The 12,984-nt window shown below is 46.0% G+C and overlaps 1 protein-coding gene across 3 annotated transcripts in view; it reads left to right on the top strand.

The window, feature by feature from the left end:
- Positions 1-12,984, top strand: part of TNXB (tenascin XB) — a 179,682-nt gene that overhangs the window by 38,062 nt on the left and 128,636 nt on the right. For all 3 annotated transcript variants that reach the window (XM_040323053.1, XM_040323052.1, XM_040323054.1), the window contains exon 2: positions 10,857-11,089. In XM_040323053.1, coding sequence (XP_040178987.1) covers positions 10,885-11,089 — 205 coding nt within the window. In that variant the 5' untranslated portion in view covers positions 10,857-10,884. The remainder of the gene's footprint in view (positions 1-10,856; positions 11,090-12,984) is intronic.

Here is a 12,984-nt window from a genome sequence, read left to right as displayed (position 1 = left end):
CAACACACATGCACAGGTCTGCACCAGAGAACACAAGCCGGCGTATTGTGCGTTGGACGTGTGTCTGGCTGGGCGTACGTTATGTTCACGGCGTACACGGTGATCCGACGTAGCTTAGTTAGTTGTGCCGGCGTGGTTGTGAGCAGGCGCAGGGGGGTGCTGTGTATGCGTCCACGTCACGGCGCATGCGCAGTTCGTGATACATACCTGTCTGGCGCACGGCCCATCATTTGCATGGGGTCACGCCCACTTCCACCTACGCCGGCGTGCGCCTTCGAAACCTACGCCACGCTGGCGCAGCGTTGGGAGCACTGGCTTGCTGAATGCAATGCTTGCCTCTCCGCGCTACGTTGGCGTAGCGTACGGTGTTTGCTCTACGGCGGCGTAATGTGCGCCTTGCTCTCTGTGAATCTGGGCCAATGTGATCAGCACCTGTCCATGCCCTCGGCTATTCATATACTTCCACCCAGCTCTGCACAGCGGCTTGGCCTGAACCTGACTGAGGTTGTTGGGATAATCATTGAATGGTAAGTGAAGCGAAAATTCAGACAAACAGATAAAGTCACGTCTTTGGAGAAACGTGCAGACATGCACAGAGAAAGCTGCTCATTTTTTATCCAAGAACAACAGAAAAAGCATCTGACCACAGAACGCAGCCAGAATCATCTTTGAATGTAAAAAAAAAACGTTTAGATGTCAGATAAGAGTCATTACAAAAAAGCAAAGCTGCGGCCAAGCAGCTAAATACACATTTGAAATACAATACATGCATGTTAACAGCTTTACCTGCTAAATACTTGTCATAGTTTCCTGCCAGTTTCCTGTTACACTATTTAGCTGGACCAAAACACCACTCTGTGAGGGTGACAGCCCACTGCTCTACAGTAAAACCTTGGATTGCAAAAAACGCGGTTTACAAGTGTTTCGCAATACGAGCTCTGGGGTGTGCAGTACCACATATGTGGCCAGAGGTGCGGGGGCGCCGGTGACGCTCTAAATCACTCTGAGCCACTAGCAAACACTCAGTTTTCCAGTGTCTCTAAGCGTCTCCAAGTTTCTCCGAGCATCTCCGAGTATCTCTGAATGTCTCCAGTGCCCAACCACCTCTGGCCACATGTTGTACTGCATATACTAGAAGTGACACTGAAGCTAATTATCTGAGTTTCCATTGATTCCTATGGGGAAACTTGCTTTGATATACGAGTGCTTTGGATTACAAGCATGCTTCTGGAACTAATTAAACTCGTAATCCAAGGTACTACTGTACTTTAATCACCTTATTACCTCTATTTTACAATTGGAACCAAAAACATTTTAGGTGGACCCGACAATAACTTCTAAAATCCCAAAGATCTCACAATACACAGTATAATTGATCAGAAAGGCTCCAGCTTGTATCATTAAATAGCCATCTCTTAGCTCCAGTCAGTGGCTTTGTCTAGGCTGAGATTATCGGTCTGCTCCAGGCAGCAGGAGCATTTTCTCAGTCTCTTTTCTCCTCTATGATTAGACTGCAACATTGTAATGCCGCGTACAGACGTTCGGACATTCCCGTCAAGAAAACCGTAGATTTTTTTCCGACGGATGTTGGCTCAAACTTGTGTTGTATACACACGGTGGCACAAATGTTGTTGGAAATTCCGAACGTCAAGAATGCAGTGACATACAACACATATGACGAGCCGGGAAAAATTAAGTTCAATAGGCAGTGCGGCTCTTCTGCTTTGTTCCGAGCATGTGTGGATTTTTGCGCGTTGGAATTGGCTACACACGATCTGAATTTCCGACAAGAACTTTTGTTGTCGGAAATATTGAGAACCAGCTCTCAAACATTTGTCGTCGGAAATTCCGACAGCAAATGTCCGATGGAGCCTACACACGGTCGGATTTTCCGACAACAAGCTCACATTAAAAATTTGTTGTTGGAAATTCCGACCGCGTGTACGCGGCATAACTCTGCAGTTACTCTGCAGCAGGTCACACAAAATGCCACCGACTTGTGTGATGTAAGACCTACACCTGGGGGCATGTAATGTTACCTGTAAACCAAGCAAATATTACTCGTGCCTTTACACTTTGATACAGGGGTCCTAAACAGTCCGGAAATGACAGTGCCTTGTCACCATGGGCGTCCGCTGAAATTTTTTCAGGGGGGGGGGCGCTATATATGCAATATGCATTTAACCCTTTCTTCAAACGATAGCAGGGGTTAAAAGCACCCTGATTGCGGCCAAATAGCGCAGCTAAAATGATGGTAAAGCGGCCAGATAACGCAGCCAGCTGGCAGTGTGAAATAGCTCTTGAGATAATTCAGCTTCACTCCGTGCCCATATAAATATAGCCTAGAGAATGTACAGACCCCCCTTTAGCCCAGATGGACCCCCCTTCAGCACAGACCCCCCCTTCAGCACAGACCCCTCCATTCAGCACAGACCCCCCATTCTGCACAGACCCCTCCATTCAGCACAGATGGACCCCCCCTTCAGCACAGCCCCCAGCCCCCCCATTAAACACAGACCCCCCCCCTTCAGCACAGATGGACCCCCATTCAGCACAAACCCCCCTTCAGCACAGACGGACCCCCCCTCCCTAACCTCAGATCAGCCACCAGTACGGCATGGGCACAGCAGGTTCCCTGTGTACACATAAACACTGGAGGGGGAGGTGGCTTCACTCTGCTCGCTGTGTCTGTGTGACATCCGGCCCGGGACTGCTCAGACAGCCCACAGCCGCGAGACTCTTCAACACCTTCTCGGTTTTCCAGGGGGGGTCAATTGCCCCCCCTTGCCCTATGGAGCGGACGCCCATGCCTGTCACACAAGTCTTGTGTGCTGGAATCTCTTCATAATGGGTGGGGTATGCACCCATCATAGGCAACTGTAATACCTGTTGAGGAGATTTCTCCTCACTACCCGTTAGGACAGAAATTATGGTTTCCTCCAAAGCTATGTGGTAGGAACTCACTGCACTCCCACCTGTCCCCCCATCACTGCAGTACACAGAGTGACTTAAAGCGGGGGTTCACCCTATTGATAAAAAAAAAAAAAAAATGTTTCCCTCTAGCATAAAATTCGGCATAGTAGCGCGAGCTACAGTATGCCTGTCTTTATTTTTTTATCCCCGTACTCACTGTGCACTCGTAGATAAAAGATTACGACTCCCAGCGGAGAATGGGCATTTCTATGGAGAGAGAAGGTGATTGACGGCCGGCTCTGGCACGTCACGCTTCTCCGGAAATAGCCGAAATAGGACTTGTCGCTTCACGGCGCCTGCGCATATTCTGTGCGCAGGCGCCGTATAGCGCCGTGAAGAGCCGAGACCTGTTCCGGCTGTCTTCGGGGAGCGTGACGTGCCAGAGCCGGCCGTCAATCACCTTCCCTCTCCATAGGAACGCCCATTCCCCGCGGGGAGTCGTAATCTTCTATCTACGAGTGCACAGTGAGTACGGGGATAAAAAAATAAAGACAGGCATACTGTAGCTCGCGCTACTATGCCTAATTTTATGGTAAAATGTTGTCATGGAGGGTGAACCACCGCTTTAAGCTGGCCATGCATTGATTGAAATTTGGCCAGGTCAGCAGGGACAAGCCAAATTTCAATCTATGTATGGCCAGCGAGGTTGTACAGAAGTCAAACTACTTTTTTGACTCCTCTGTAAACATCAGAGCAGTGTGTGATTATTTTTGGCTGTTCTGGGTCTCACTGGCTGCAGGCTTGACTACGTCTACCTGCCTTCTGGTGGATTCTAGAATATAGTTGGTTGGTAGAGGCAGACTCTCGGCCTGAATATTTATGCAGCCTCAGCCAATCCTTAGGAGTAAAGTGCACACTAGGTGGAAGTCTGCATAAGTTGAAGTCTGCAGGAGTTAATCAAGGTCCCAGCTCAGTAAGAGCTGGGGGGGGGGGGCATACCTCCCAACTGTCCCTGATTTCGAGGGACTGTCCCTGATTTGGAGCAATGTCCCTCTGTCCCTCATTCTCCATTTGTCCCTCATGTTGGTCTGATCTATATAGATGTATATAAAATGCACTTTTTATCTATCAAAAAGTGTTTCCCAGTGATAAACCTTTCATCTGATTTCTAAATTGCTGCATTTGTAAATTCCAAAAGCCAATATAAAGAAATAGTAGTGGTAAAAAAAAAAGCACTTGTGGGTTTAACCAATCTTATTATTTTGTACAATTCTCCTTTAAGTGGGCGTGGCAAGGGGTGTGTCCTATGCCTGCATACTTTTGCTGATAGGTGTCCCTCATTCCCATCTCAGAAAGTTGGGAAGTATGGGGGGGGGGGGGCTATTTGCTGGAAATAGTTGGAGCTGGATCACGGGGGATTCACTGAGGATCTGGTCTGGAAATTCACGGGAGAAATGTCTGTCCGATATTGGGCAGAGGCGCCAGGCATGAAAAATTGCTTCAGGGCTGCTTTATTAGGACCTTCCTCTTTCTGGAGTCCTGGGAGTGTCTGCTCCCCTAGTATTTGCCCCCCCCCAGTTGGTCGGAACCCGCCACTTCCCCCATCTAGGTCCCAGGCAGCTTCGAGTCCTTCCTGCGTCTCCCCCTCCTTCACCCTGCATCTAAGGCTTCACCGCATCTTTCTCCTCTGCGGCTTCCCTTCTCCTTCCCTCAGCATGGCGGTCAATATGATTGCTTCTTCTCTCGGCCAATGGGGTCTCAGGACCCGCTTCCTGATTGGCTGGGAGGAGAATTGGGAAGATAATAGTGAATATTAATTTTCTATTGTCACACAACTGGGTGGGCTCAGGGTGCAGTGCTCTGCCCCCCGAGTCCACCCTTTATTGAAGGCAATTAGAGCCTCTGTCTTTGAAAAAAAAAACGTTGAAATTCATGCGTTCGGCGCCCTGCATGTAGATTAGGGGCCGGGCCCATGGATTAGGGGTGGCGCTCCTGTGCCCCTAATGGATGGGCCGCCACTGACAGTATCTATATCTCTATTTAACTGCTATAGTATCTATATACTGTATCTATCTTTTTTTCAATACATACATTATATCTCTATCTACAGTATATTTATCTTCTATGGTATATATTTCTATTTGGCTTCTAAAGTATCTATCTATCTATCTATCTATCTATCTATCTATCTATCTATCTGTCTGTCTGTCTGTCTGTCTGTCTGTCTGTCTATCTATCTATCTATCTATCTATCTATCTATCTATCTATCTATCTATCTATCTATCTATCTATCTTTTTAGTTATTTTATACACATACACATTTTGTGTCACTCACCTGCAATTCTATTCTCCCTTCACCCTAGAAATGACACAGTGTATATAGCTTTTTTTTTCGACACATTTGCGTCCTTTCTACAATTTGGTTAATCAACACATGGACATAATCCTATCAATATACAGTGCCTTGAAAAAGTATTCATACCCCTTGAAATTTTCCACATTTTGTCATGTTACAACCAAAAATATGTCTGTATTTTATTGGTATTTTATGTGATAGACCAACACAAAGTGGCACCTAATTGTGAAGTGGAAGGAAAATGATAAATGATTTTCCAGATTTTTTACAAATAAATATGTGAAAAGTGTGGGGTACATTTGTATTCAGCCCCCCTGAGTCAATACTTTGTAGAACCTCCTTTCACTGCAATTACAGCTGCAAGTCTTTTTGGGGATGTCTCTACCAGCTTTGCACATTTAGAGAGGGACATTTTTGCCCATTCTTCTTCTTTGCAAAATAGTTCAAGCTCTGTCAGATTGGATGGAGAACGTCTGTGAACAGTTTTCAAGTCTTGCCACAGATTCTCAATTGGATTTAGGTCTGAACTTTAACTTGGCCATTCTAACACATGAATATGATTTGATCTAAACCATTCCATTGTTGCTCTGGCTGTATGTTTAGGGTTGTTGTCCTGCTGGAAGGTGAACCTCCGCCCCAGTCTCAAGTCTTTTGCAGACTTTCGTAAATAACCCCCACAGTGTTTTGCTTTAGGGCCAAAAAGTTCAGGTTTGGTCTCTCTGACCAGACCACCTTCTTTCACGTGTTTCCTGTGTCCCCCACATGGCTTCTCACAAACTGCAAATGAGACTTCTTATGGATTTCTTTCAACAATGGTTTTCTTCTTGCCACTCTTCCATAAAGGCCAGATTTGTGGAGAGCACGACTAATAGTTGTCCTGTGGACAGATTCTCCCCCCTGAGATGTGGATCTCTGCAGCTCCTCCAGAGTTACCATGGCCCTCTTGGCTGCTTCTCTGATGAATGCTCTCCTTGCCCGGCCCGGTCAGTTTAGGTGGACGGCCATGTCTAGGTAGGTTTGCAGTTGTGCCATACTCTTTCCATTTTCGGATGACGGATTGAACAGAGCTCCGTGAGATGTTCAAAGCTTGGGATATTTTTTTTATAAGCTAACCCTGCTTTAAACTTCTCCACAACTTTATCTCTGACCTGTCTGATGTGTTCCTTGGCTTTCGTGATGTTATTTGTTCACCAAGGTTCTCTAAGAAACCTCTGAGGGCTTCACAGAACAGCTGTTTTTATACTGAGATTAAATTACACACAGGTGGACTCTATTTACTAATTAGGTGACTTCTGAAGGCAATCTGTTCCACTAGACTTTAGTTAGGGGTATCAGAGTAAAGGGGGCTGAAAACAAATGCCCCCCCACACTTTTCAGATATTTATTTTTAAAACATTTTGAAAATCACTTTCACAATTATGTGCCACTTTGTGTTGGTCTATCACATAAAATCCCAATAAAATAAATGTTTGGTTTTACTGTAACATGAAAACATTTGGAAAATTTCAAGGGGTATGAATACTTTATCCAGACACTTTACATCAAAAGCAGGAACCACCTTTAATGTGGAGAACCCCTTCTATTACAATATTAACCACTTGCCGCCCGCCAATGACAGATTGACGGCGGCAAAGTGGTTGTAGAATCCTGACTGGACGTCATATGACATCCTCAGGATTCTGAGCCGCTGCGCGCCCACCCGGGGGCGCGCATCGCGGCGATCGTTGTTGCAGGGTGTCAGTCTGACACCCTGCAACACCGATCAAGTTAAAGAGTCTCTCACGAAGACTCTTTACCACGTGATCAGCCGTGTCCAATCGCGGCTGATCATGATGTAAACAGCAAAAGCCGGTAATCGGCTTTTCCTCACTCGCATCTGTCAGACACGAGTAGAGGAGAGCCGATCGGCTGCTCCTCTGACAGGGGGGGTTTGTGCTGATCAATTATCAGCACAGCCCCCCTGAGGATGCCCACTGGACCACCAGGGATGCCCACTGGACCACCAGGGATTCCACTAGATCACCAGGGATTTAAATCAAAGTTATGCCAATCTAGACCACCAGGGATGACACATAATGGATGCCAATCAGTGCCACAATGGATGCCAATCAGTGCCCACAATGGGCATCACTGATTGGCAGGCATTGTTTGGCACTGATTGGCATCTATTAGTACAACACATTAGTTAGTGCCCATCTATGCCCATCCATGCCGCCTATCAGTGCCCATCCATGCCACCTATCAGTGCCCATATGTGTCGCCTATCCCTGCCCATCCGTGCCGCCTATCCCTGCCCATCTGTGCCACCTATCCCTGCCCATCCGTACCGCCTATCCCTGCCCATCTGTGCCACCTATCCCTGCCCATCCATGCCGCCTATCTGTGCCCATCTGTGTCACCTATCCGTGCCGCCCATCAGTGCCCATCCGTGCCGCCCATCAGTGCCGCATATTGGTGCCCATCATCAATGCCACCTCATCGGTGCCCATCAGTGCCACCTTATCAGTGCCAGTCAGTGCAGTACCATCAGTGCCCATTAGTGAAGGAGAAAACATACTTATTTACAATGTTTTATAACGGAAACAAAACATTTTATTTTTTTTCAAAATTTTCGGTCATTTTTTTTTTTTTTGCAGAAAATAAAAATCCCAGAGGTGATCAAATACCACCAAAAGAAAGCTCTATTTGTGGGTACAAAATGAAAAAAATTTAGTTTGGGTACAGTGTAGCACGGCCGCGCAATTGTCATTCAAAGTGCAACAGCACTGAAAGCTGAAAATTGGTCTGGGCGGGAGGGTGTAAAAGTGCCCGGTATGGAAGTGGTTAATAAACGTAAGTGTTTCCAGCAATATCTTGGCTGATTACTCGGACTCTAATCGATTCACTATGTCCTTCCAGTCCCATGTCATTCCTGCATAGATATCGAATGATAATCAAATAGAATTTGGAATGAACCTGATGAAAATGCAGAAACATGAGACCCTGTAATTCATCCTTTTATGTTACAATGGTGCCGAATGATTACATATCCAGCCATAATGACATTCCACTAACTCCATCTGGAGCTCACAGCATTCGAAGTATAATACTATTATAATGAGGAACTTGCTCTGCATAAAAAAGGATGTTTAGGTTTTGGCTGGATGTACTCCATATTTACGTAAACTCAGTTTTAATTGCTGTCTAATGATGCGATGCTGTGCGAGGTCTCCAGTTGTTGGGGGTTACCGTACATGGTCCCCCAGAAAGGCTTGATTGGGAGACCTTATCGGGGATGTCCCTGGGGGCAGACATGGATTGTTTGCAGGCTTTGTGCTGATATTGTACAGGCTCTAACAAACCATATGGATTTCATACAATGCAAATACTCTAATTGTCCACAATCATTTTCTTCTCCCTCCCCCTTGCCTCTTACGTCTATGGCTCTCTCACCTGTCTTTACTTATCCATGTATGCTTTTCTCTATTCTTCCTTCTTCAATGTGATTGCCTCATTTCCTATTCCCTTCCAACTCTTCAAATTCTCTTATTCCCCATGTCATTCTTTCTCACGCTTTGCTTTTATGACCCTATCAGTTCTACACTATGACACAGCCATAAATGTCTTTGTTCTAATTCTTTCTTCTTTTTTTTCCCCTTTATCTGTTTTTAGTTTTATCCCTCTCCCCTTTTCTATTCTTCTGCTTTTTCCTCCCCTTCTTCTTCCCATATTTATCATTCAACTTTACCTCTCCCTCCCATCTCCTCACCTTCTTCCACTCCACCGATCTGCACCTCTCCTTCCCACTCCATCTTTACTTTCCTTCCCACTCCATATCGCCTCATCTTCTCCAACTCCACCTATCTTCTCCTTTCCACTCCACCTATCCTTCCCTCTACTTTTAATTTTTTCATTCCACCTCTCTTATCCCTCCAACTCGTCCTTTCCTCTCCTTCCTGTTCTGCCTCCTCCCTCCTTCCACCTTCCTCACCCCTCTCCTTCCCACACCAACTCTCTTCTCCTTCCCACTCCATCTTTACTTTCCTTCCCACTCCATATCGCCTCATGTTCTCCAACTCCACCTATCTTCTCCTTTCCACTCCACCTATCCTTCCCTCTACTTTTAATTTTTTCATTCCACCTCTCTTATCCCTCCAACTCGTCCTTTCCTCTCCTTCCTGTTCTGCCTCCTCCCTCCTTCCACCTTCCTCACCCCTCTCCTTCCCACACCAACTCTCTTCTCCTTCCCACTTCATTTTCTTCTCCTCCCTACACCACCTCCCCTTTCCTGCCCACTCCATCTCTCCTCTCCTCCCCACTTCACCTCCCATCTCCTTTTCCCTCCATCTCTTCTCCCCAGTTCACCTCTCCTCCTTTTCCTGTCCATCTCTCCTGTTAGTCCGTTACATCTGTCATCTACCTTCCACCTCACCTCCCCTTCTCCTCCCATTACGCCTCTCTTTTGCACTCCACCTTTTCTGAACCCACCCTTCCCTCTCCTTTTCATTCCATCTCTTCTTTACTTTTCCTCTATTTCCCATTTTATCTCCTATCCTTCTCCTTCCATATCTCTTTTCCTCCCCACTCCACATCTTCTATCCTTTCCACTCCATCTCTCCATACATTCCTTTTCCAACTCCCTCTCCTTCCCATTCCACCTCTCTTATCCCTCCAATTTGTCCTTTCCTCTCCTTCCTGTTCTGCCTCCTCCCGCTTTCCACCTATCTCACCCCTTTCCTTCCCACACCAACTCTCTTCTACTTCCCACTCCATTTTCCTCTCCTACCCATTCCAATTCCCCTTTCCTTCCCACTCCATCTCTCCTCTGCTCCCCACTTCACCTCCTACCTCCTTCCCTCTTCATCTCTTTTCCCCAGTTCTCCTCTCCTCCCCTTTCCTGACCATCTCCCCTGCTCACCCACTTCCTCTTTCCCATTACATTTCTCATCTACTTTCCACCTCACCTCCCCTTCTCCTCCCATTTACTCCTCTCTTTTTCACTCCACCTCTCTTCTTTCCATTCCACCTCTCTTCTCTACCTACTCCATGTCTCCTCTCCCTCACACTCACTCCACCATTTCTCTTTGTCCACTCTACCTCACCTAACACTTCATCTCTCCCCTCCCCCACACTCCACTTCTCCTCCTGCCCACTCAATTTCTAATTTTCTTATTTCCATTTTTTCTTTTTCATTCCATCTCTTCTTTTTTTCTCCTGCCCACTCTATCTCTCCTGTTTCTCTTTTCCTTTTTTACCTTTTCCACACCATCACTTATTTTCTCTTTGTCTCCCCTAACTTCTTCTTTCCATTTTCTTTTCCTCTCCTTTATCATCAGCCTTTCCTTTCCATCTCTCTTCTTCCTTCTTGTGCCCCATCCTTCTTTTCCATTTTCAACTATCTCCATTCCTCCTTAGCTCTCTTCTCTGTTGGTCCTTCTCCCTATTCTCATCTGTTCTTTTATTTCATGCACCCCACATGTCTCCCCTTCTATACCTTGGTCTTTGTGCTTGCATTCTCTTTACACCTCTTTTTTCCTCTTCACCCTCATAATTTGTATTTTTTTCATATGCTTCCTTTTAATGTCAATCTTCTCCTTCTCTTCACAGGTGATTACATTTTTTGCCAAAGCTACTAATGATGTCCCTCCTTTCATTGTCCCTCATATTCATCTTGTTTGGGGGTTCGCTCTCTGCTCCTCGAACCACCACACAGCCGCAGTGCCCAGAGGCAGAAGGGATCCAACACTTGCTGAAACGCCTGCTTATTTTGGAAAAGTTGGTGAGGGACATAAAGGGACAATGTTCACCACCCTGCTGTGGCAATGTGCAGAGTGGTGCCGGTAAGTGAGAAGATTTTATATTACTGACTGGCAACTTGCTAAATTAACAGGGCTTCATTTTCAATTCCTATATCACACAATGGCCTCTTGAAATTTTTAAAGGGGTTGTAAAGGTTTGTTTTTTATTTTCTAAATAGGTTCCTTTAAGCTAGTGCATTGTTGGTTCACTTACCTTTTTCTTCAATTTCCCTTCTAAATGTTTTCTTTTCTTTGTCTGAATTTCTCACTTCCTGTTTCTCTCAAGTAAGCTTGCCCCCATCATCCGAGCCGTTCTGGCTGGGGGTTAGTCAGCGTGCTCGTCCCCTCCCTTGGGACTAATTCCCTGCTGGGAGACACTGCATCATCCGAGCTGTTCTGGCTGGGGGTTAGTCAGCGTGCTCGCCTCCTCCCTTGGGACTACATCCCTGCAGGGAAACGCTGTAAACAGGGATGTAGTCTCAAGGGAGGGGGCGAGCACGCTGACTAACCTCCAGCCAGAACGGTTTCAGACAAGCAAAATGTTTTAATAAATTTTAACTTGATATACAAGTGATGTCTTGATATAAGAGTAGCGTCATGTTACAACTGAGTATAAAAGAGAAGAGAGACGCCTCTAAGTGTAGCAATATGGTTACATTTAATGAAGGTACAACATTTAGCAACACATTGCTTCACTTAGGCCCCGTACAGACGAGCGGACAGTCCGATGTAAACGGTTTTCATCGGACATGTCCGCTGGGAGATTTCGGTCTGATGGCTGTAGACACCATCAAACTGAAATCCGCGCGGACAGAGAACGCGGTGACGTAGACGACACCGACGTTCTCTATCGCGCAAGTTCAATGCTTCCACGCATGCGTCGAATCAATTCGACGCATGCGCGGGATTTCTGTCTGCTGGTTAGACGTACTAACCAGCGGACATGTCCGCCGGACAGCTTCCCAGCGGACATGTTTCTTAGCATGCTAAGAAACATTTGTCCGCTGGAAATCTGTCCGCTAGCCTGTACACACGATCGGATCTGTCCGCTGACACTGGTCGGCGGACCAGTTTTAGCGGACATGTCCGGTCGTGTGTACGAGGCCTTAGAGGCGCCTCTCTTCTTTTATACTCTGTGGCTCCTGCTGGATTTGCTTCTAATCCCCTTGTGGAGGTTTCCATTTGTGGATGGACATTTTATGATTACACAACCTATCACATTGCTATAATCTTTTTATATGGACTATAAACTGAAGGACTTATGAATAAATGGTTGTGAAACAAATCATTTGAGTTTCCATTATTTCTTATGGGGAAATTTGCTTTGATATACAAGTGCTTTGGATTACAAGCATGTTTCCCGAACGAACTATGCTCGCAATCCAAGGTTTTACTGTAGATGTAAGTTCTAGAGAAGGAGAAGGTTGGGTGTGGGGAAAAGCTAAACATTGTGGTCAAACCCGATGGGAGAGGGTTTTTTTTTTTTTTTTTAGTTTTGAATAGTATTATATTTATACTTGACAGCCCTGCACTAGTTCATACCATTAACTATATGTTCCTTTTATTTTATATATTTCTTCAGATAATTTGTAAATGAAGTGAGGGAAAAAATAAGATTAAAGAACTGTGTGTCTAAACCCAAGAACAAAAATGTAAAACATTGCAGCTTAAAGCGGAGTTCCACCAATATAAAAATCAACAGCTACAAAAAGTATACAAAAAGTATAGCTGCTGACATTTATTAATCGGAAACTCACCTGTCCCAGGTTCCAGCGATGTGGGCGTACGAAGCCCCGCTCGTCTACCCCTCCTCTCTGCGGCGCCGGCATCGTGAGGGTGGGCGCCCGACTGTGGCTTCACAGCAGGGCACGCACTGCGCATGCGCGAGCCACGCTGTGACGTGTCCCAAATCATTGCAGAGAGGGAAGGGGAAGAGG

The sequence above is a fragment of the Rana temporaria genome, chromosome 9 (assembly GCF_905171775.1).
Source record: "Rana temporaria chromosome 9, aRanTem1.1, whole genome shotgun sequence".
Taxonomy (NCBI): domain Eukaryota; kingdom Metazoa; phylum Chordata; class Amphibia; order Anura; family Ranidae; genus Rana; species Rana temporaria.
Note: the sequence above shows the minus strand (reverse complement) of the source record. Positions and strands in the feature narration are given on the sequence as shown.